Source organism: Schistocerca gregaria, chromosome 1 (genome assembly GCF_023897955.1).
Source record: "Schistocerca gregaria isolate iqSchGreg1 chromosome 1, iqSchGreg1.2, whole genome shotgun sequence".
Classification (NCBI taxonomy): Eukaryota; Metazoa; Arthropoda; class Insecta; order Orthoptera; family Acrididae; genus Schistocerca; species Schistocerca gregaria.
The window spans coordinates 382,387,414-382,413,335 of record NC_064920.1 but is presented as its reverse complement, the minus strand read 5'-3'; the positions used below and the strand labels follow the sequence as shown (position 1 = coordinate 382,413,335).

General features: G+C 40.6%; 1 protein-coding gene across 1 annotated transcript in view; it reads left to right on the top strand.

Moving 5' to 3' along the window:
• The first annotated feature begins 2,113 nt into the window (after window positions 1-2,113).
• The window catches only part of LOC126348287 (MAD2L1-binding protein), a 45,277-nt gene continuing 21,468 nt past the window's right edge, over window positions 2,114-25,922 (top strand). Inside the window, exons 1-3 of the mRNA XM_050002342.1 lie at window positions 2,114-2,421; window positions 11,820-11,912; window positions 22,032-22,207. Of these exons, the coding sequence (XP_049858299.1) occupies window positions 2,200-2,421; window positions 11,820-11,912; window positions 22,032-22,207 (491 nt within the window). The 5' untranslated portion in view covers window positions 2,114-2,199. The remainder of the gene's footprint in view (window positions 2,422-11,819; window positions 11,913-22,031; window positions 22,208-25,922) is intronic.

Sequence of the window (25,922 nt, the reverse complement as noted above, 5' to 3'; positions counted from 1 at the left end):
ACAGTAGAGGTCATTCTGCAGTAACATGACCCTCGTCAAGTCCACACACTCAGCTAAATTACTTTTATTATCCAGTTCGTCATTTAAAACAATGGCATGATATTTTATTACAAATAAGTAATTGCAAGGGATTTCTGAGGGCTAGAATGTGATTCTATCATGGTATTTGGATACTAAGCCAATAATTTTTTCAGGACACTAACTGCTCAAACACATAAACAAATGATTCAAGACATATACCGTCCAACAACGATAGCAGAATGAGAATAGATCCACACTGCTGCAGTTTTTGAAATTTACAGACGATGACTGGTGGAAGCAACATTGTGCAATAAAGTTAAACACAGTTAATTTCAGCATCTTATGGATAATTGGCATAACAGTGTGCAAGTGGAATGCTCCCATATGTGAGCTGACTTACATGTGGAAACCTGACGTTAGGGTTTTTCTTACCACAACAATCCCTCTCCATGCACAAACCACTGTTCCTACTGCAGCAAGTTAAGACTTTAAACTGAAAGCTTCACCCGAAACCGCCACAGAGAAGCCAACAATCTCATTCATAATAATTGAAGACCTGCTCACATGTTAAGGACAGACGTTACCCACTTCCCACTACAACTTGTAACGATACATTGATTTATTTTCCTATGTACATCAGTAACTGTGATAAAAATCAACAAAATTGTCTGTCTGAATTTTTGTAAGTTATTCATGATTTGTTTTCGATTAATTCTTTTTTTCTATTTTTCTCCAGTTAGATTACTCTCTTCTGCCTTGGTCATCGCTTATGTGAGCAGTTGTAATTCTTAGTTAATGATATGTGCATTGATTGAAAATTATGTACTTGTGTTTATTTTAAAAGTAATAATTACTGCTCTCACAGCTGACCAGCTAAAAAGCTTCCAATTTCTGTAAGTACCTGTAAAGCTTTCCAGAATAACATCTTGCTGACAGACAATTATCAACCATTTTCAGAATGAAGTTTTTACTCTGCAGCAGAGTGTGTGGTGATATGAAACTTCCTGGCAGATTAAAACTGTGTGCCAGACTGAGACTCGAACTCGGGACCTTTGGCTTTTGAAGGTTTGGAAGATAGGAGACGAAATACTGGTGGAATTAAAGCTGTGAGGATGGGTCGTGAGTCGTGCTTGCGTAGCTCAGATGGTAGAACACTTGCTGCGAAAGGGCAAGTTCCCGACTTGAGTCTTGGTCCGGTACACAGTTTTATCCTGACAGGAAGTTTCGTCTGCCATATTCTACTTCTCATGCAGATTGCTACTGGCAGTAGTAAACCTTTTCAGAGCAGCAGCTATTATTTCATTACATAGTCCGACGTCCAAGCAGAATCTACAATAATTAATATTTACGCGGACGCGAATTAGAAATTATGAGGCTGTTGTCCTGGCAGCGGACAATGAGTCCACATATCTATATTCTCAAATATTTCCTTTTACCAATGTAATTCTTCTTCTCGGTCGGAGAAGCAGAGTATAAACCTCCTTACACTCGCCGATAAGACGTTTTGAAGCACAATGAACATGTATGCAGCTCTTATAGATGTAAACCTACGACTGTGTCACTCAAAAGATAAAGCCAATGTATCAGCTACCAGCTGACAGCCTACTCACTCGATACCCCACTCCCCTGCCACCAAATGAGACGAGCAGGGTCAGCGATATCCATTTTCAGCGCTGCCACTACCCCCACCGTACCAAGAGCCGCCAGCTTCACCTCGAAAGTACACTCCGCAGAAATCAGTACTACTGCCGCTAGGGTCGGACGTCGATTTCGATACCAGTTCCCCTACATTCCTGGCGATCCATTCTGCTGTGTTCGAGTGTAATGTGTACCTGTGGTTTAAATTGTAGATCGCTGTTTGCACCAATCAGAACAGTTCACTGGCTCTGATATTCACTCATGTTTTGTGCACGATTTAATGTTGTGTAAATGTTTGCAAGCTATAAAATAAATTTTGTTCTGATACAGCAATTCCGATTGTGTGTTATTTATTGTGTTTAACGTACCCATACAGTCAGTGATCTCTGTAGAGATCATTGGACCACAGCCACCTTTATTGGAACCAAATGAAGGCAACTGTATCTTTGGTACACGTCAAAGGCGGCAATATTTAGGATTGAAAAGTACGAGTGTCTCCGTTTGTCAGTGAAGAGAGCAGAATGTCATTTTTGTGAAACTATGGCCACTCAAACGCGATGTTCGCGGATTAATGATTTATGTAAACCGATTACGGTCAATATTATGACACCTTCTCATGAACCAAGCTCCGTTATTGTAATAAAAACCATAAAATATATACTATATCAACGACAGCAAATACCTTTCACTTACGAGTTTTTAATGGACCTCGCCTTGAAAGGCAAAGCAGTACTCAATGATTCAAAAAGTAAAGAGGGTGCAGTAAGTACTGACTTTACAAGAGTTCATCTAAATTTAATGCGAAACCTGGTTATATTTATTGTCTGTTGCTACCGTACTCAACGGTCGTGCTGGCGCGTTATATTTTACAAGCCAGTATGCTTGTGCCTTTCCTTGGAAATTTTCATTGATTTATTTCATTCTGCTTATAGATGTAATATCATTTGCTTAACGCCTCTGAGATGCGCCAACGAAAGTGAGAATGTTTTCTGTCGTATTTACCTTTTCTCCTCGAAAGTACTTAATCTTGTTCCGTGTTGCATGCCCGTATATTACACTAAATACTGTACATGAAAATTAACTGACCACAGAATTCCACTTATGGAAAACGGGGGGCTGGCTGAAGCTTACGTTTCAACTGATACAGAAAATGCCCGTAATGCAGTTTCATCGTGATGAACTTTTGAGGGAAGTTGGGATAATGTGCAAAAACCGCAATATATTTGCGACAATATCCCCAAACAGTTGCATCTTTCTCAGGGTCTGGAAATAGAACGTAAAACTCTCTAATTTTTTAACTCTTAATGATGATAGGACATGATTATGTAATTAGATGATTAAAACACTTTTTTGTATGACTCATTACAGATAACTGAAAATTATTTTGTGATGCACTTCATGGTTTACCATAAAAACCCCTTCGAGAAATGACAATCTTTGTTAAGTTCCATATGCAGCTTGTAGATGTAGTTGTACTGTCTTTCATTATATATCCTCTGAGTACAGAATTTTCTGCAATACAAGGTGTGTAACACACCCATGATGTCCCTTTGTATTGATATATTGCGAATTTATTTTGATAGGCGTAATTAAAAGATAATTCCAGCTTTCTGTTTTGTCACAGACCACAGAAAATATTAGTTATGCCCCTTGGTTGTAACGGTACTAAGGATTTCACCTGAGTTAAAAATTCCTAATTTCACTGAGAATTCTTCTGGGACTGTGATCACTTCGTGCAATAAAATGTTTCACTGTTTTGGTCACTAATGCAAGTGGTCTACAGAAGTGTTAAATGTGTGTACTGATATAGCTCTGTTACAGATCCCTCTGCATACTGTAACTCATCAATAGCCCTTTGTGTAGAAGGAACGTGTAATAATTGCTGAAATATAACTTTTGTAATACATGGTAATTTGAACACAGTGGGAAAACACTTGACGTGGATTTCGGAAGAAGGCTTTCCAGCTTCCCATCCATGTTTAATTTTTCTGTAGTTTCCCTAAATTACTTAAGAAAAATGCCAGGATGTTTCCTTTGAAATGGATGTTACCGAGCTCCTTCCACATCCCTCCTAAATTGAAGCTTGTGACACATCTCTAATAACCTTGTTGCAAAAAAAATGTTATACCATTTTTTTCTTGTCCCAGCATTTGACTGTGTCACTTTCTCAATAAAATTTGAACCTGGAATTACTGTTTTGTTGTAGATTGATTTTAGCAGTGCTGTGTCATCTGTGCTCCAATACTTCTAAAAATTGTCTTTCCTTTCTCTGTGCCTTCTTATCCATTATTAGAGAGAAATTAACAGAACGCTTGACTCTGACAGTTCCAACAACACAAATGTTTTCTAGTTTAATTGCTTGGAAAAGTTTGTATGGAGGGAAAAACTGAGCAAAATTTATCTTCTGCCTCATTTCTTTTTTCATTCTCTGCACTAACCAAAAAAACAACCTTTAGTCCATGCCCAAAAGCATTCAATGAAGATTTCTGACATTGAGTTGGTGCTCCCATATAAAGAATAAAATCCTTAACATGTCCACTATTCCCACATAACATGTACACTCTTGATACCCCATTGAGTTGTCTTATACTTCACATCCTATTTTACAGAGAGCTGTCCTGTATATAGGATCATTGCCTCATCAGCTACTAATTCCAGCTCCACAGGTAACAATACATCTGTTACACTGGGCAGTATAGATAGTTCCATCTTTGTAAAACCTGTCTTTATTTTCAACTGATAAAGCCATGCTGGTAACAAGGTTAAAACTTGTTCTCAGTTGTAAAGATTTGTCTGTGGACACGCTGTCAAAGAATAATGGCATTTTCAATGTTGTGTCACAACACAGTCGAACTCTGGGAAATTTTAGATTTCCGTTAAATCTATGAACTCCAAATAGTGTTTTGAGTTCTGCTGGTATAGTCAGTTTAAAATTGCAAATCTTTCTGCTTTGCAAAGCATGTGTGTTTGCCATATCAGCCATTGTGCTGAAGAGGTCATTGGGAATGTATTTTCTGAAAAAAATTGAAGGAGAAAGTAACCCTTTAATATGTTGTTCCCACTGCGAATATAAATCCAATGTAGAAATCAGATAACAATGCCTTTTGATGTCCTTTCTTTCTGATAAAATGTATTTTATGTCCCTAATTTCATTCTCGGTAAATATATAACTTTTTTGAATATTGCTATCACTGTTGTCATTGTCATTATACACATCATTTTCATTATCCGATTTTGTCTGAGCATTGGTTTCTTTCCAATTTACTTTACCAGCACTTATTCTCATTTCTTTTTTCTCCTGGAAGTGCAGAAAGATTCTAGATCAGTATGTGATTCATCAGCTAACAATAAATTGAAACCTCACCATTTATTACCATCTCTAAAACAACATCTTTGACATGATAAATGGAGCCTAAAAGTTATAAAATAACAAACAATAATCGTAGTACTTTTGTGTATATAATGATATACAGTAGACCTGTAGAAAGTCGTATACTACAGCACTTGTAAGCTGCCGGCAGAGACAACACACCCGTATCACAAGAGTACTATTTATTAAACAGAGCACTAGTGTGGAACATCTGGTCAATCGCATTGTCCACCTTGCACTGAAGTCACATTGCGCTGTCCCAAAGAACTACCAGACCACTCGTACCAAAGGTGTTTGATCACACTAGGACAAATGCCCCCACAGAGCCTCCCACTGGGAGTACAAAGCACTGTGGGGTACGGTGAAGGTGCAGGAGTGCCAGGCAGCATTGCTGTTTGTGATGGTGCAGGTGCGCGTACCCGTGTGTGATGCCTGCAGGGGGTCTGACTGTGCTGTTTCTTGTGGAGAATGTGGGATTATATGTGCCTGATCGCACTGTGGCCGGCACTTGCATCAAGCTTAATCAGATAATTTCTCTCAGAGGAAGATGTAGCACGGCAGAAGCTGTACGTGTCGTAGGGGGGTGGGGTGCTGCGGTGGTCATCTAGTGTGACCGTATCATGACTACCATGACGTTGGAGGTGTGGATGGGTTAGTCAGATTGTGCAGAGACACAGCAGTGCTGCATAGCTCTTGTGACGGCCGAAGTAAAGCGTTGTGTGTGAGTGTTGTGTTTGTTGAGATAGGCATCTTCCACATTCAGTGACAGTGGAGGTGGTCTGTCTTGCAGTGTCTGCACTGGCTTAAGACGGTTAAGGGAGGCAGTGGTAGATTTCTCATTAATCAGTATGTCAAAGGTATGGGTTCCTGGTATGAGGAGTTCGCAATGTGGGATTTGTGGTGTTATTGTGCAGCATCACCTTGTCACAGTGTTAGAGATCTCCACAAATGAATACATTCATTGTGGAGTGTGGCAACGGCACAGGATTCGTTTGTGATAAATATGATTTCTCATGAGTCCTACCAATTGTGGAAGATCAAACTCGCCAACGTTGGACGTAGGCTGAGTATAATCTGCAGAGAGTGCAGGCGGTTCTCCATACACCTCTTTGGTGAGCGAAGCCTTAAGGCCATCTTTATGTGCACTCTGTATGCATAGTAGCCTCCATGGAAGTACCTCGGCCCATAGGTCCCCATGGCACACGAGTCCGCTTTCATCGTTCCACGCCACCTCTCCACCAGGCCAATGCTTTGTGGAAGGTAAGCAGTGGTATGCATATGGTTGATTCCACAGTGGTGGCAGATGGTGTGGAAAAGGGCTGTGTCAAACTGTCTGCCCCTGTCAGTCATAAGTTCAGGTATGCAAAGCGTGCAACCTGTAGTTCGACAAAAGCCCTCTCTATAGTGTGCTGAGGAGGCTGCCTCCACCCAGCAAGCCATTCTATCAATGCCAGAGAGGAAATAACAAAATCCTTTGGACTCGGGCTGTCTTGTGCCGATGTCAGTGTAGACATGTTTGAAATGCATTGTCAGGACGGGAAAGTTGCCTAATATAGGTTGAGTGTGACACCCAGTTTTGCTTTTTTGGCAGGTAAACTGCATTGTGTCTAATGGCAATGGTCATGTTTTACATTAGGCCGCACAAAATGCTCCATAATCATCTATTGCATTGCATTGGCACCAGGGTGGCTGAGCTTGTGAACTCTATCATATACTTCACATCGATGCTGAGGGGTCCCAGTGGGCATGGTTTCCACAGAGAATCACAAAATGAAGTGGTGGTTGTCAAAGGCAAAGTGTGTTGTTCAGTCAGAAGGTTTGTGTTTCCATCAGTAAGCAGTTGAATGGCAGAATCATTTGTTAATTCTTGTGGCATGCATTTGTAGTGGTACTGAACGGAGTTTGCTGTAAGACATGAAAAATAATTAGTGATGCTATTATCAGCTCTGTGCGCACAACAAATATTGTTCATGTATTGGCCAATAAGATCCAAGTTACGGAAATGTTGGGGGCCTAGAATCTGTGGATGACATGCGAATGGCATCAGTCAAAGGCTTCTGATCTATAAATATTGTTACAAGGCGACCTTCGATGTCTTCATTGAAATAAGGCACAATGGGGTTAACTGCAACCAGCTTATTGTCAAATGCTGACCATTTTGACTGTGTAGCCAAGAGTTTCTTGGAGAAAGATCAAAGTTTTTGTGGCATATCATTAACAGTCTGTTGAAGAACTGCTCCAATCATGTCCAGTGTAAGTGTCAATTGAGCATCCAGTTGTGGCTGCACCATTGTAACAGTTTGAATGAGGCAGTTTGAGCAGTTTAGCGTGGCAGAAGTTCCCTTCATTTCTGTGGCCAAGGTAATTTCCTCTTCCTCTGTTTGTTTTTGCCTTTCAAAGTGTTTTAGTGGGATCTGCAACTCAGCTGCCTGTGGGAGGTGTCAGAGGTGAAAGTTGAGAATCCTGAAGAATCATTGTAGGCCGTGGTATGTTTCTGGTTGAGGAAGGTCTTGCACCAGCAGTATACATTCATTTGTTGGTCTGATGGCAGTGGTGGTAAGAATGTGCCAAAGGAAGGTGACTTCAGTCTGCTGAAGTTATGATTTCACCTTGTTAATGACCATTCCGCCCTCCTGCAGTGTGGCTAGAACTTATTCCAGGTGCCATGAGAGCTTGTTTACGCCACATGAGAAAATGAGTGTGTTGTCAAGATACATATAGCAGAAGGTGAAGAGGAATAGGAGAAAGTCAGTGAACCACTGAAAAGTCTGTGCAGCATTTTCAAGCCTGTACAGCGTAAAGAGATACGCAAACAATCCAAACGGAGCAGTAATGGCGGAATTTTGGATGTCATCGGGGTAGATTAATATTTGTAGGTAGCCATGCTAGCAATCGATCATGCTGAAAATTGTAGCGCCTGCGAGGGCATATGTAAAGTTCTGTATGTTGCGAATGAGGTAGCTGCCATATGCTGTCTGATGAGAACTGAGGACCCTGTAATTGCCGCACAAGCTGGTAGAGCAGTTATTCTTAGGAATGAGTTTGATTCTGGAGACCCAGGGATTATCTGACGGGAAAAAAATTCCTGCTTGATGGAGTTTGTTTTCTGCGTCTTTGGCAAATTGTGGATCTGCTGGTGCAAACAGTCTTGGTTTGTGTCAAACTGGGTGTCTGTCTATGGTTATTAATCAGTGTATGGTTTCGTCACTAACAACACAGGCACATGTGTATCTGCACGAGGTGGTGGGTTCGGTAGCACTGTTAACAAACCGTGCGCGCTGTAGTTTACTGATCCTGGAATCACTGTCAGCATCTGTGTTGGTGTCGTGTGTGCTGGAGAGGGAGGCTGGGCTGGGCTGGGCTGTGTCCAGCTGCTCATGTGCAGCTGCTAGGGCCATGGCAGTGGCAGCAGTACGAAGTTGAAGCTCTCGTTTTATGTATGGAGCGGTTGTGTCTGCACATTGCAAGCGGTATAGTGTCGATTTGTATGGGAAAGTCATCTGAAAGTTTGGCGCATTAGTGGAGAATGCCAGGGACAGTGTGATTGAGGGAGAGCACAACTCGTGCTGTTTGTGGAGGCATGGAAGAGATGTAGTGCAGTGGCCCGGTGTAATGTTAAGCGTTTTCGTGGACTTACTTGTTGAAGAATGTGGGTTCTGCTTTCTTGCAGCGCTGATCTCTTCTGCTAGCACCGGACGATTCTCCGAAGATTTCACTGCTAGGAAGGGGAAATTTTCACTCTCTCTCTCTCTCTCTCTCTCTCTCTCTCTCTCTCTCTCTCTCTCTCGTTTTATTTAAAAATATGCTACTCGTGGAATATCATTCAATGCCCCAGAACATATTTATTTTCACTTCGTACAAAAAACAACTAAACTTTATAATGTAAGCCCACACATTACCAGGCACCCAAGATCAGTTAATTACACATTTTTGAACGCAATTAATACATAAGCTTTTATCGTGACTGACTATCCACGTCCAGTCCACATACTCTCAACAGCAGTTCAACGTCTTCTAAAACAGTCACTATCTCGAGTCACTCCATTTGTTTTACAAAAATACAAAGCTACATTACTCTTTGCAGCCAGCCACGGAGCTTCCGGGCCCTATGTGTTTATTCTTCGCAGATCGCGCTGAACACTTGCCAGTGCTGACAAACTATCTCCCTTCCAATTTCACCTGCACAAACAATAAATGGGTGCAGTATCCCATGCTCATCCTTACGCCCTTCTTTAAAATAACGCGTGTTCGAAACGGCTGGAACACAAGTGTCTCCAGACTTTTGTAAAATTCTGGGGGCACTACAGTAGCTAGCTTATACTCATTGTGGTGAATGAACGTGGACTGTAAGACGTGAGGGGAGAGCTGATAATGGTGTAAAAAGTTTATTCCGGTGAGTGGTTCTACCATGTTGGTAACCAGGAAGGCCTATGGACACTGGAATGTGCCAGACAGGTAAACTTTGTTTGCAATGGTGCTTTGTATAGTAATCTTGGAGATATTGGCAGCCTGAAATGTGAGAGTAGTTGTAGGCTCAAAAGTTGGAACATGGAAGTGAGCTAACATGGAAACCCATGTCTGTTAGTAGGTATTGATTTGATGCTTTGTCCAAGTCGACAAGACATTTATGTGCAACAGCTGAGGTGGATGTGTCTGTGAGTTTTTCTGGTGAATTGGAGGTGACTTGTTGAGACACTTCAGACTGAAATGCCTATTATGACCCACTTACGGAGTTTGGGTTCCAGTAAGGATCCAGGCATTTGCATACAGCATTGCCGAATTGCATATGATACTGGCAGGGAGCAGGACCTGGAGTGGGTGCAAACTGGATGATGCTGTTGACATGTGTAGGCAGCGAGAAGTGCTGCTACTTGCTGTGATTGTGGCACTTTCTGTCCCATCAGCTGTGGTCGTGTGGTGTTGGGAGTGGGGTCTGTTGTATGTGTTACTGAGTCAAATCTTGGAACATGGCTACTTTTTGCCTATAGTGAATTACAGTGAACATTATGTCAGCCATAGCCCAGTGCCCTGTGATCATCTCTGCCTCATTCATGAGCATGGTGAGCTGTAGGTGTGTCAATATCTTGATCAACCACACAGCCCACAGCATGGCGACCGGTATAAGAGCACGATAGGCTGAGGTGCGGAAGCGGTGTGAGAGATGTGATGTACTATCACCCAGTTCGAATCCATCATGACCTCTTGAAGGTGCTGTTCCAGCATATGGGATTCTCTCTAACAGCATTGCCTTGGCCATCTCGTATCTATCCCCTGCCAGAGGCAACTTGATAATATTATAAATTAGATCCAGGTGGCTGATTGTGTGCATATACTTTGATTGGTCATTGAAATTGCCAGTTGTCTGAAAAATGTACTATATGATGATGAACCTCAAGCTAGGTTTCTTGGTGTCGAAAAGTGCTACTTTGAACTGAGTGCCTCCCGACCACGTCATTTTACTGGTTTTTGCACTGTGCCTGTGAAGTGAGGAAAGATGGCTGCCAATTATTCATGTATAATTAGTTGTTGCATGGCAAATTTTGAAAAACACTGCATGGCATGAAAGATGCGGGTGATGTGAACATGGCATTGCAGCAATGATTAGAATCTAGAAAGCACTGAAAGGAGTCTGTGGAATTCACTGGATTTAAGACAGGTAATGGGTTCATTGTATGCTGCCATCATTGTTATGTTGTGCCACTGTTGGTTAGTGGTAACAAAATGGATTATTTGCACATTCAATTTTCACAGTCTGGTTCACACAGTGTCCACACTGATCCTGCACTATATTCCTGTGAGCAGAATTCATTGATGTAGATACTGTGCCCAGTGATGTCGTGTACAGTGGCCACATTTTCACCATGTAGTAAGCACAATTGAGTCTGAAGACAAATTTGTACTTATTCACGTTTGACGTGGAGTGACCATTGTAAGAAGTAAAGTTTACACACCCAATCACAACAATATTGTTTATTAAACAGAGAACTAGTACAGAGCTTATAGTCAGTCTCTTTGTCCAGCTTGCATTAAAACCATATTATGCTGTCCCAAAGAGCTTCCACACCGCTCATGCCAAAGACTTTCGGTCGCACTAGGATGAATGACCCCAAAGATCTAACCGCATTGGCGATAACTGAAGCTTGAATGATATAGTAATCATCCTAGTTGTAACTCATTATAACAATTACTGGTAATACAACAGACATATCTGTTTTGAAGAAGTCTCAAAGAAAACTATTAAAAATTGTTTGTATAACAATTAAACATTTGGAACACCACTTCACATCAAGTAAAAGTAAAAGTTTTAGGTTGTATCACATGTTGTGCTTCAGATCTCATGGTAACAATTGTGTGCATAGAAGTAGTTGGCTTCATTCTGTGGACTGAAATAATTAATTTCGCTGTTGTAATAAATGAACTGATCATTCAATAATCACTGTGTAAAATAATAACAACATTCATTTTATTAGTTGATCAACCATTTCCATCTGTTCTCACGGTCCCAAGCTGCTGTGCACTGCTACATTCATTTGTTCATATTTTTATAGTGGTGCACAACAGGTGGCAGCACTTGAGTGCGATGAAAAGGTTGAACATTGACAAACGTGTATATTAGGTTTCTATTGTGCAAAAATATTTCTGTTGCAGTTAAGACACAGTAAAAATTAATGTACACAATTGTAGCCAGTTTGTCTGAACTAGGGTTAATGTTATTACCATTACTGAGAGATCTTTAGTATCAAATGTATGTGGTAAGACTCAAATAACTTTTTTTTTCCACCCTCCACAGGGGCGTGGTGTTCACTTTCGGGACGTCAGAACCCAGTGGAAAAAATATCAAAAAATTGTTGAATCATTTGAAATGTTGGAAGAAATATTTAAGGTAGGCCCAAAATTAAAAGTAATTATGAGTGTAAATTTTGAAGTTGGTATTACATAATTTTCCTTACATGTCAGGAGTTGTTAAACTTAAAACAGCTGCATCACTATGGTGCACCAATTTTTCACTGATTTGTAACATTTTGGGTACACTTATTGCGCTTTTGGTTCATTGAGTGTTAGAAAATACTGAAAAGTTTGCTGCAATTATCTCACCAGTTAATACCTACAGGAAGTGAGCTAAAGAAAAAAAAATGTTTTGTTAATGTGTATGAAGATTTAATTTAGGGGACCATCATATACTGTCAGTATTTCTGATTTATGTTTTTATTTGGGTGGTTTGGGCAGTGTTACAACCAGTGATTGATTATCCAGGGCTTTAGAGAGATCACAGATAGTGATTCTGACTGTAACTGTGACCGAGGAAATGAATACAATAGAAGCGGAATGAACAGCTTTGAGAACTGTAGTAGTAGTAGTAAAGGCAATAGGGTAAAAACTTGACAAGGCCTAGGAGAGATTATTGGATAACACATGAGAGATTAAAATTTATTGTTGAAAGGAGAAAGTGTAAAAATGCAAATAAAACAAGCAAAATGGAATATATTCACCTAAAAATGTCATTGACAGGAAGAGCAATGTGGAATGATTAGAGAAGAAATGAAAAGCATGTAAACATATGCTTGACTGTAGGAGAGGTGGTCACTATCAGGAACATTAAAGAAGCAGCTGTAAATACAAAAAAGAGCTCAGATAGCAAGCCAGGACTAAACAAAGAAGGGAAGGCTGAAAGGTGGAATGAACTCTTGGAAGGGCTATATAAAGAAAAATTACTCAAAAAGAGAAGAATTAATTAATGAAGATAAGACAGGGAATGCAATACTGCAGGAAGAATTTGCCTCAGCTGAGAAAGACTTAACTCAAAATAAGACAACTGGAGTAGACAACATTCCTTCAGCATTATGAAGATTCTTGGGTGAAGCAACAGTAACACAAATGTTCCCTTGGTTGTGTACCGTATATGACACACATGAAATACAATCACACATCAGCAATGCAATAATCTCAACCCTAAATAAGGCAGATACTAACAGTCAGCATTACTGCATGAACAGCTCTATGAGACTGGATCAGAAAGTAATACCTCCTGTACCATTAAAAAATTGCAATGGGCATATAACAGTGGAGTTATCTCAGATCATAGCCTGCACTGTATTCTAAGCACCAATACCGTTCAACATAATCACCATGAATTTGTGCACATTTGTGGTATCATTGAACCCAGGCTTCAAAACCAATTTGGAAAAATTAGCAGTTTTTCTTCTTGACCCATAATTTTAAAACTGTTTTAACCTCATCCAAGTAATTGAATTAGTAAACAGATAGAAACCAGAAAGGCCCAAATCAGGTCTGGTAGAGTGCATGAAGTACCATTAACCAGCCCATTTTCACAATCATTTGGGTTGTGGAAGATTATCTACATCTACATCTACATCCATACTCCGCAAGCCACCTGACGGTGTGTGGCGGAGGGTACCCTGAGTACCTCTATCGGTTCTCCCTTCTATTCCAGTCTCGTATTGTACGTGGAAAGAAGGATTGTCGGTATGCTTCTGTGTGGGCTCTAATCTCTCTGATTTTATCCTCATGGTCTCTTCGCGAGATATACGTAGGAGGGAGCAATATACTGCTTGACTCTTCGGCGAAGGTATGTTCTCGAAACTTTAACAAAAGCCTGTACCGAGCTACTGAGCGTCTCTCCTGCAGAGTCTTCCACTGGAGTTTCTCTATCATCTCCGTAACGCTTTCGAAATTACTAAATGATCCTGTAACGAAGCGCGCTGCTCTCCGTTGGATCTTCTCTATCTCTTCTATCAACCCCACCTGGTGCGGATCCCACACTGCTGAGCAGTATTCAAGCATTGGGCGAACAAGCGTACTGCAACCTACTTCCTTTGTTGTCGGATTGCATTTCCTTAGGATTCTTCCAATGAATCTCAGTCTGGCATCTGCTTTACCGACGATCAACTTTATATGATCATTCCATTTTAAATCACTCCTAATGAGTACTCCCAGATAATTTATGGAATTAACTGCTTCCAGTTGCTGACCTGCTATTTTGTAGCTAAATGATAAGGGACCTATCTTTCTATGTATTCGCAGCACATTACACTTGTCTACATTGAGATTCAATTGCCATTCCGTGCACCATGCGTCAATTCGCTGCAGATCCTCCTGCATTTCAGTACAATTTTCCATTGTTGCAACCTCTCGATACACCACAGCATCATCTGCAAAAAGCCTCAGTGAACTTCCGATGTCATCCACCAGGTCATCTATGTATATTGTGAATAGCAACGGTCCCATGACACTCCCCTGCGGCACACCTGAAATCACTCTTACTTCGGAAGACTTCTCTCCATTGAGAATGACATGCTGCATTCTGTTATCTAGGAACTCCTCAATCCAATCACACAATTGATCTGATAGTCCGTATGCTCTTACTTTGTTCATTAAACGACTGTGGGGAACTGTGTCAAACGCCTTGCGGAAGTCAAGAAACACGGCATCTACCTGTGAACCCGTGTCTAAGGCCCTCTGAGTCTCGTGGACGAATAGCACGAGCTGGGTTTCACACGACCGTCTTTTTCGAAACCCATGCTGATTCCTACAGAGTAGATTTCTAGTCTCCAGAAAAGACATTATACTCGAACATAATACGTGTTCCAAAATTCTACAACTGATCGACGTTAGAGATATAGTTCTGCACATCTGTTCGACGTCCCTTCTTGAAAACGGGGATGACCTGTGCCCTTTTCCAATCCTTTGGAACGCTTCGCTCTTCTAGAGACCTACGGTACACTGCTGCAAGAAGGGGGGCAAGTTCCTTCGCGTACTCTGTGTAAAATCGAACTGGTATTCCATCAGAACCAGCGGCCTTTCCTCTTTTGAGCGATTTTAATTGTTTCTCTATCCCTCTGTCATCTACTTCGATATCTACCATTTTGTCAACTGTGCAACAATCTAGAGAAGGAAGCACAGTGCAGTCTTCCTCTGTGAAACAGCTTTGGAAGAAGACATTTAGTAATTCGGCCTTTAGTCTGTCATCCTCTGTTTCAGTACCATTTTGGTCACAGAGTGTCTGGACATTTTGTTTTGATCCACCTACCGCTTTGACATAGGACCAAAATTTCTTAGGATTTTCTGCCAAGTCAGTACATAGAACTTTACTTTCGAATTCATTGAAAGCCTCTCGCATAGCCCTCCTCACACTGCATTTCGCTTCGCGTAATTTTTGTTTGTCTGCAAGGCTTTGGCTATGTTTATGTTTGCTGTGAAGTTCCCTTTGCTTCCGCAGCAGTTTTCTAACTCGGTTGTTGTACCACAGTGGCTCTTTCCCATCTCTTACGATCTTGCTTGGCACATACTCATCTAACGCATATTGTACCATGGTTTTGAACTTTGTCCACTGATCCTCAACACTGTCTGTACTTGAGACAAAACTTTTGTGTTGAGCCACCAAGTACTCTGAAATCTGCTTTTTGTCACTTTTGCTAAACAGAAAAATCTTCCTACCTTTTTTAATATTTCTATTTACGGCTGAAATCATCGATGCAGTAACCGCTTTATGATCGCTGATTCCCTGTTCTGCATTAACTGATTCAAATAGTTCGGGTCTGTTTGTCACCAGAAGGTCTAATAATATGTTATCGCCACGAGTCGGTTTTCTGTTTAACTGCTCAAGGTAGTTTTCAGATAAAGCACTTAAAAATATTTCACTGGATTCTTTGTCCCTGCCACCCGTTATGAACGTTTGAGTCTCCCAGTCTATATCCGGCAAATTAAAATCTCCACCCAGAACTATAACATGGTGGGGAAATCTACTCGAAATATTTTCCAAATTATTCTTCAGGTGCTGAGCCACAACAGCTGCTGAGCCCGGGGGCCTATGGAGACATCCAATTACCATGTCTGAGCCTGCTTTAACCGTGACCTTCACCCAAATCATTTCACAATTCGAATCTCCGTCAATTTCCTTCGATACTATTGCACTTCTTATCGCTATAAACACGCCTCCCCCTTCACTGTCCAGCCTATCTCTGCGGTATACATTCCAATCCGAGTTTAGGATTTCATTACTGTTTACGTCTGGTTTCAGCTAACTTTCTGTTCCTAGTACTATATGGGCGTTGTGACCGTTTATTAATGAGAGCAGTTCTGGGACCTTTCTATAGACGCTCCTGCAGTTTACTATAAGCACATTAATATTGTTATTCCTTGTTGCATTTTGCCTACTCCTGCCTTGCCGCGTCTCAGGAGGCGTCTTGTCGGGCCTAGGGAGGGAATTCTCTAACCTAAAAAAACCCCATGTGCACTCCACACGTACTCCGCTACCCTCGTACCCGCTTCCGGCGTGTAGTGCACGCCTGACCTATTTAGGGGGACCCTACATTTCTCCACCCGATAGCGGAGGTCGAGAAATTTGCACCCCAGCTCTCCGCAGAATCGTCTGAGCCTCTGGTTTAAGCCTTCCACTCGGCTCCAAACCAGAGGACCGCGATCGGTTCTGGGAACGATACTACAAATAGTTAGCTCTGATTCCACCCCGCGAGCGAGGCTTTCCGCCTTCACCAACTCTGCCAGCCGCCTGTACGAACTGAGGATGACCTCTGAACCCAGACGGCAGGAGTCATTGGTGCCGACATGAGCAACAATTTGCAGTCGGGTGCACCCAGTGCTCTCTATCGCCGCCGGTAGGGCCTCCTCCACATCTCGGATGAGACCCCCTGGCAAGCAGACAGAGTGAACACTGGCCTTCTTCCCCGACCTTTCCGCTATTTCCCTAAGGGGCTCCATCACCCGCCTAACGTTGGAGCTCCCAATAACTAATAAACCCCTCCCCCCATGTGCCTGCTCGGACCTTGCTGAAGGAGCAGTTACATGTCCACTCACAGGCAGAGCGGGCGATGCCTCACGGTCAGCCTCCACATTGACCCTCCGCCTCATGCGCCGCGAACGCCGCTGAACCCGCCACTCCCCTTGGGGAGAGGGTGGCCCAACCGCGCCCGGTAGCCGCGAAGATGTCTCGACAGCAGGGACAGTGGGTCAAGCATGTAACACCAGACTCCCCATTGCCGCTACACTCCGAGGCAGCAGCCTGAAGACGGCTGACCGCGGCCATCAACACGCTCAGCTGTTCGCGAAGAGTGGCCAGCTCCTCCTGCGTCCGTACACAGCAGCCACACATCCTATCCATCCTAAGAAATCAATTTACTATAGAGTGTTAATAAACTTTTAAATAGACTGCTAATTCACTAAAGGCGGTTGATTATTGACTAAACTGTGATTGCTAACCACTCCTTGTAGAAAACAAGGAAAATAGCACTACCTGTCTCTGGACTGTATTCAAAACAAACACTAGCACTACTAGCACTATGGCTGACTAAAGGGACTCTCTGACTGTACTCAAAACAAACACGAAATCTATGGAACACTTAATAGCACTCGACTATTAAAGCTTCCTAAAAGCAAAAACACGCAGAAGAAGAAGTGACAAGTAAGAAAAATACAGTTAATATGTAAGGGTGTGTATTATTGCAGCCTTAAGCTTCTTAAGTGTGGTTACATAAGTTTTACAGTTCTTTGTGAGCTTTAGTTAGTCTTCTCCTCAAATCCCTTCAACAGCAGATCCTCAGTTAATATCTGTGGCAAATGTTGACCAGCTGCTGCATGGTTTATGTCCATTTGTTTGTCACCAAAACTCATCATCCATTAAAGCATCTCTGTACACTTTCTTCATAGATGAAATTAAAGTAGCTTTAAAATCATATTCAAGAAGCAAAACTGTGAATATTTCAAAACTTGTTTTGATGTCTGGGTTCAGTGATACCACAAATGTATAAAAACACCTGATGACTATGTTGAATGATAGTGTTGTGTAGAAGTTAGTTCAGACTATGACATGTACTAATTCCACTGTTATATCTTTATTGTTTTTTTGTGGTACTGGAGGCATTATTTTTTATCCACTCTTGTATGGTTGTAAAATACTAACACAGGTGATGGAATGATTCATAGAAGCCAATCCGTAGGGAAGATAAAATATAGTGAGAAAAATGTTACCTACAGCTTGTACAGTAACCACACTGCTCTCATGAGATACAGAGGACAAAACGGAAGGCAATAATTGAGAAAGGAGTGATGCAAGATTGAAGCCTATCACTATTGTTCTATATGTACATGAACAAGCAGCGAAGGAAATGAGGAAAATTTTGAAAAGTGAATTTCAGTTAACAAAGAAGATATAAGAGCTTTGCACTTTGCTAAACATACAGTTGTCAGAAACACCTTTGGCAAAGCACTTGGAAGATAAGGTGAGAAGAATTATAGTGTTTTAAAAGGATTTTATAAGATGTAAATAAAAGTGAAACAGGGGTAATGGATTATAGCTGAATTAAATCAGGTGATTCTTAGGGAAGTAGATAAGGAATGAGTCAATGTAAGTATTAGACAGTGTGTGTTACTGGGACAGCAAAATAACTGACAGCAGCAGAAATAACTATACAAAATATAGACTGACAATAGCAAGAAAGTCTTTTCTGGAAAAGATTGCGTTAACATCAAATATAATTTTAAATAGCTTTTGACATGTGGTTCTGCAGAAGAATGCCGAAGATTGAGCAACTAATAAAAAAGTACTGAATCAAATTGAAGAGAAAAGGACGCATTACACTTTTTTTTTTTTTAATAATGGGTAGATTGCTAGTAAACTCCTGAGTCATGAATAGTAGGTAATTTGGGGGAGGGGGGATTAAAAGTTATATAGGAAGGGGGGGGGGGGAAAGATTGACTACAGTAGGCAGATTCAGGCTGATGTAAATGCAGTGGTTATGCAGACATAGAAAGACTTGTCCAAGACAGACCATTGTGGAGAGCTGCATTGAACTAATCATTAACGAGGAAAACAATCAATTTTTGACAAAATAATAAAATAATTTTTGACAAAATAATTTCCTTCTCATCCCTTGCGGGAAATCTTCCCAGGCTTGCAGTTCTGGGTGGCTTTTCAGAAATCTACCGCTTTTCCTAGACCTCTCCAGTCCCTTTCCTTCATTCCTTTTCATTTCCCTTTGGCCTGGAGGAGGAGCCACTGGATCCAAAAGCTTACCTAATTGCAGCCTCTTTCATGTGTGTGCTATTCCGCTGCTTGGTGAGGAGTAGCTGTTTTATCTATACAATTAAATTATTTAATCAGTGACAAGGTGTCAGTGCTGTGTGAACACACATTTAAAGAAAAAATATCTAAGTGAATTTATTGAAGTATTCAAAGAGAGCAAAGTATGTCTGCATATTTAGACTATTGTATACTTGACTACCATCAACTACAGAACCTTGTTACAGTGGATTTGTATGAAAAGGCACTCTGAATGATGTATTGAGACCTTCATTTTTGGTAGTTCCAAAGTGTTGTTGTTATGTTCTGCCTACTTTCAGAGGTGACATCTGTAACATACCTTCACATTTAATTCCTGACATATCACTTACTTACTATACGAACAGTAAATAATAAACCTTACGATCTACCAGGTGTGATCAGTTTGAAGTGAGAGTACACACTTTCTATTACTGATATGTTATGTTTATACACACTGCAATCTATTTACTGTAAATAACTCTATAAATTTAAGTTTTCCCTCTCTCAGACTGTAACAGTATAGTTTGGCTGATGCAAAACTGCACCTGCCAAAATATTTACAAATAAATCACTGACTTTTTTCTTTTATATCTGTACCTTATTTACATATTCTATAAAGTTATCAGTCACACTGTACGTGCATAGATGTTAAAGATTTATTATTTCAGAAAAGATTCCAGGGCACTAAACTTGTCTTTAGATTGACATCTTGACCCTTTGTTTACTTGCCCTGTCCTGCTCTATTTAACCATGAAAGTTGATCCATAAATCATAAATACACACATGAACAATCTCCGCTTTGCCAACTAAAATGGTTCTCTGCATGAGCATACAATTTAAAATTTACAGTAGGCCTCCTATTTGAATAACCTATATAAAAGTTCCTTGTATCAAAAAGATGATTAGATGGCTGTTAGATTACAAATTAGAAAGGCAAACCCATCAATGTTTGCTACAAGCCTTCAATAATTAAAATGTGAGGGTGCTGCAATTAAAGTAATTATCTTCGAAATACAACAGCCTAGACACATATAGAGACAATGCACACTTAAATTACCCATACATAAATGTCAGTTTTATTAAATGTGCATTTTTATATAGGTTTGAATTGTTCATTTGTAGTTCAGTTTTCCATTTCTGAAGAAAGCAGTTTTCTCAACATCAGTGATGGAGATAACAAGTCTCTCCAGTGAAAGAGGAAGTACCCCATGCTACCTGACTACATTATCTGTGTTGTGCCAGGAACAGTCACTAAACTTTCCACTGCACTAGGTTGGTGATAGGTATTAGAGTCTGAGTTTAACAGAGACTTGTGTGCAGATAAGGCAGCAAATAATGATAGACAACATTCCTTTAGAATTTCTAAAATCGTTGGAAGATATATCAACCAAATGACTACTCAAGTTGGTGTGTAGAATCTGTGCGACTTGAAGCATGCTGTCAGCCTTTCGGAAGAATATCGTTTCACAATCCCAAAGATAGCTAGGGCAGATAAACGCAAGAACTATTGCATGATAAGCTGAAAGTTCCTGCATCTAAATTGTTGATAAGAATAATTTACAGCAGAATGGAAAAGAAAATTAGTATCTGTTAGATGATCAGTTTTGCTGTAGAAACTGTAAAGGCACCAGAGAAGCATTTCTGATGTTGCAGTTACTAATGGAAGCTAGGCTGAAGAAAAATCAATACACATTCATTGCATTTATCACCCTAGGAAAAGCATCCGACTCCATAAAATGGTGCAAGATGTTTGAAATTCTGAGAAACATAAGAGTAAGTTATAGGGAAAGGAGGGTAATATACAATATGTACAAGAAAAAAAAGGGAATACTAAGATGGTATATCAAGAATTGGATTAAAAAAAGTTGTAAGACAGGAATGGAATATTTTGCCCCCACTGTTTAACCTCTGCATTGAAGAAGGAATGATGAAAATAAAAGATGGTTTCAGGAGTGGATTAAAATTCAGGGTGGAAGGGTATCAATGATACGCTTTTCTGATGACATTGCTGTCATTAGTGAAAGTGAAGAAATGCAGAACCTATTGAATGGAATGAATAGTCTGATGAGCAAATGTTATGGATTTAAGTATACCAAAAGAAGAGTGGGAAGTGGAGAAATTAGATTAGTGTTAAACCTAACATCAATGCTTGTGACCACTCAAGGGGTTCCTTGGTAGATATTGCAAAGCCTATTACAAATATCGAACTGAGACTTCGAGGGCATCCACTGGAATTTGTGCATTTCTCCACAAAAACACATTTAAAGTACTTTACTGGAAGTGGAAATGGTAGCTGTGCACATACTGATGCAGATAGATTCTATGCTTTGTAATACTTATGTGCCTTTGGAGGAGGTGATCTCACACCTGCCAGATGTTCACAGATTTTATCTTTAATATACCACTACCTCTCCTCATTTAAGAGATTTAATGTCCCTTGTTTAGCATTTATAAAGTTTCTTTGTGAAGCGATGTCGTATACGAAAGTAACAGTCCTTTTCTCCTCACATCCCTACCACTCGAAACTTGTGCAGTGATGGAATCATGAAATAAGTGGCCATTAAAAGAACCCAAATGACACTCCAACAACATGAACAACATTCATCCAGGGATACAGAGTCGATCCCCATATGACTGCCTAGTTTTAATGTTACTGTGGTTTCCCTGAATCTCACAAAGTGTGTACTGAAACAAGTGGAAATTTCCTCCTTATCCTGCTCCAAACGATACAGCCCTCCACCACTATCATCCTGTCAGCACTGTCATTAAACTGTTACCTTCTATCGTTCATGACTACTAATTTTGTATGGTTTTACAGTACATAGAGGTTACAGTGTGAATTTACATGTCAAACTAATGTTTAAATGTAATGAACTATACTACAATTACATGAAAAGTAGTTTAAGGGGAATCATACTTATTTTTTAGAATGTGCGCCAGGAACTTGACCAGTGTAACAACCATTTAGTGCCTGAAGTGATGATAATACTTGGCTCCACACCAATGAGCCCAAAAGAAGTTTATAGAATCATCTTGCCTCAGCATTCAAGAATTTCTTCAACAAGTGACATAGCACCGAAAACTAATATTTTTCACATGTTCAGGTATGATAATTCTTTAAATGTGTGTTATTATTATTGACTTTGTTCACTTTTTGCAGCAACAGTGGTATAATTTTCTCAGAATAAAATCAGTCATCAGCTACGTAATTGAATTATTTTGTTGCACATAACTGGTTTCGATTGATTAATCTGTCAGCTACGGAAGTCTACAAAATTTAGGAAGTCGTTTGTATTTTCCTATGTTTGTAGATTCCCGAAGATGAGTGATTAATCTGTTGAAACTGGTTGCGTACATTAAAATATTTCAGTTGAGCAGCTGATGACTGATTTTATTGTCGTTTATTGTTATTCGTGTAAACTGCTCAAAAAAGTTTAACACTACCATCAAGACTTGCATGTTAGTGTTTCTTCAATCAAAAACCTCTTTTTCAATATTCTTTTGACCACAGAAAACAGCTACTGGATGCCTGTAATCAACTGTACCAACTGATGATTGCAACCTACAAATTATGACTCTTAGTTACCCCCAAAGAGAATACAATGGAATTGCACATTCTCTTTTTGGTACAGCTGGGAGTGCTTAGTCGACTTAGACAGTACTAATCTGTTTCCAGGCCTGCTCTCTGGACACCCATTGTGAACATCTGTACAAACTCCATCAATGTAGGGTGTGGAGAAGATGGGCAAGGAAACACCTGAAATGGAATTACAGTTTGTGGCTTACTTTACCAAAACGTATGGGGTTTGTATGAAGCCTTATGATTGTCATAGAAGGGCATAGAGGTTGCCAGTATCGTTGCATGTCGCAGGCACATTCTCCCATATATGAAGCGGGGAAATAGGTCAGTTATGTTTTGGGTTGGTATAACATACAGGTATCGATGCCTTTCATTGCTAATACCAAGTGAGGAGGCGCAGTGGTTAACACACTGGACTCGCATTCAATCCCACGTCCGGCCATCCTGTTTAAGGTTTTCCATGATTTCCCTAAATCTCTTCAGGCAAAAGGGCATTGCTGACTTCCTTCCGTAATCCGATGAGACCAGTGACCTTGCAGTTTGGTCTCCTTCCCCAATTCAACCCAATCCATTGCTAATAGAGGTAATGTTGGAGGCTGTACAGCATAGGGACCATATCCTTCAAGCCACTATCCATCCCTGCAGTCAGTGTGTTGCTGATCGCTTGATCTTTCAAGGCAGTAGTCCTCAAGCACTTCATGCCCGCCTTGTGAACACCTTCCCCCAAAAGGCAGGGTCAGGTGTGTGGAATAGCCTGCTGCATCAGATGACAGCAATCCAATTGGATGTACTTGAGACCAGTTGAAACTTGCAGTGCATTCTCACAAAAACATTCACCACTCACTGGATGATCTCAAATGAGCTGCCATCAAAGAGGGGGGGGGGGGGGGGGGGACAATTGAACGATGGCATTTTGCCCATCTTTCCATGCAGCATGTTAAGGAGGATCCAAGTATGTAACAATGCACAGAGTTGATCAACATTCCATTGAATGTTACTGAGCAGCAGTGGTTTAGTTCAAAGATGTGCATTCTTGGACAGACTGCCTTTAATTTTTATTTCAAAGTAGAGATTTTTTTTTTTTTTTCTTCATAAAGCTTATTCTTTCATTCCTGCTCCTCTTGAATCACAGCCCATATTCATTCACAGTTGTGCAAAGTTCTCTTTGAGCAGTTTACTTTGCAGATAAGTAATGCATTTCATGTGATGAATCGTTTTAAATTTAAAACCACATAACACAAAATGATATTTCTTTGTCTCCATTTCTAAATGAACGTAATACCAATAACTGGACAAACATCTTAGCCAACAGCAACCTCCAGAAGTACACCTATCCAAAGTTAACTGCTACTGGAGATAATCACAGAAAGGAAATGGAAATATTTGTGACAGAAAACACCATTTTCTACAAAGAGTTAATAATCAGAAAACTTTGTACTGTTACACACTTGTTTTGGAGAGGGTACTCCAGTCCAGAGACAAGAGTATAGTTTGGTACATCACAGGGCTGGAATGTCATCATACTTTGTGCTGACCATCTGACAGCCAAGTTCAGTTGCACAAGACACACTGTATCAATGCATTTGGTTGTAGTTAGTTTGTGGGTGTCTGACATATAGAAAAGCTCGTGTCTGGAGTCAGGGATTCTTACGAGCCACCATGTCAAGCCCTCTTTATAGTCAGGCAGATATTGGGGTTCTCACAAACCACAGTATCAAGTCAAATTGACTGCCATTATTTCAGTGTTGGACAATGACGACAATAACCCGTTTGCAACCATCTCGTCCAGAATCAGCTTGTTGCCAGGGGATGTAGATGACATTGCCCCACACAAGTACCGAGTGGTTATAATAAAAGTGAAGCTACTTACAGAGGTTTTCTTTGGCTTGTAATTATCGATGGCAGCATAACTTGGTAGATCTTGTAATGCAGAATTGATTTACACTGGAAAAAAAAACTAGTTCCAGTTGGTCAACAAGTGCAATTCTGATTATGTGGTTGTGAGAAAGGCGTAGAAATGTTTCCGTATGTATTGGATTAGGAACAAGATGTAAGCAGGAAATGTGAAGCAAGTGAGAAAGTCATAATTTTGATTTTATTACTAACAACCAGTTACAAAATTTGTTCAGTATGAGCCTTCAAGCTGTCAATGAGATGCTACACCCATAGAACGATGCAATCAACAATTGTTCACTGCAGTTCCAGTGGGATCGGAGCAATATGTTCCTGTATACTGGACTTCAGATCACCCAAAGGCTGAATGTGTTCCTGGTGAACATGTTCTTTTAGATAACCCCAGAGCCACATGTATTAAGATCAGATGACCTTATCTGGAAAACATCTGGAGGTAATGCATTTTTGGAAGGTTGCATTAAGTAGATCTTTCACTGTGTGAGTGACATGAGGTGTTGCTCCATCTTGCATGAATACAGTGGTTTCCATACAGTTGCACTCTTCCAAAACAGGAATCACATACTGTATACAAGGAGGCCTCGATAAAGTGCAGGTGTCACAGTACACCTCACAAGTCCCTTCAAAGAAGAGTGAACCGAAGAGCAAATTTGGAATTTTGCTACATGGTCAGTTACAGCAACAGCAACTTCATCAATAACTTCCACAGAGATAGGATGCCTTACACTTCCAGGTTGGCACACAGGTGATCGGACGGGTTTGTGTGACCTCAATGTGATGATGACAGATCCCTCGTCCAATGGTTCACCATGCATTGATTCATTACCAGGTCTCTGCAGATGTTCTTCAAGCACCTGTAAATATCTGCGATGCTCTGGTTTCTACCAAAAGCTCTGTGCTTGGAATGCACCTCTGTTGCAGATGCCATTTGAAGGCTACATATAGCGCCGCCACCTATTGGAACTTCATGAAATCATAGGGGCTGAAATGGGAATATTCCATGCTGTCCCACAACAAACTTCACTTTGCTTCGACTGAAACTGGCTGAGGAAAAAAAAGTCTTGTATTACTTATTGAACAGCTCTTGTAGATGATGATGATGATGATGATGATGATGATGAGGCTGGTAAATGAGTAGCCCAGGAGCAAAACAGTATTTGTGTAGCATGTAGAACACTGAAGCATTCCCAGACAGCTTATAGCCCAGTTCCTTTTTTTAAATGTATTATCAGACGTGAGTTAAAGCAATAATGATATAGACTTATCTGATCTCTTGAAGCAGCAGTTACTAACAAGAGTAATGACAATAAATAATAAACCCCTCAGGG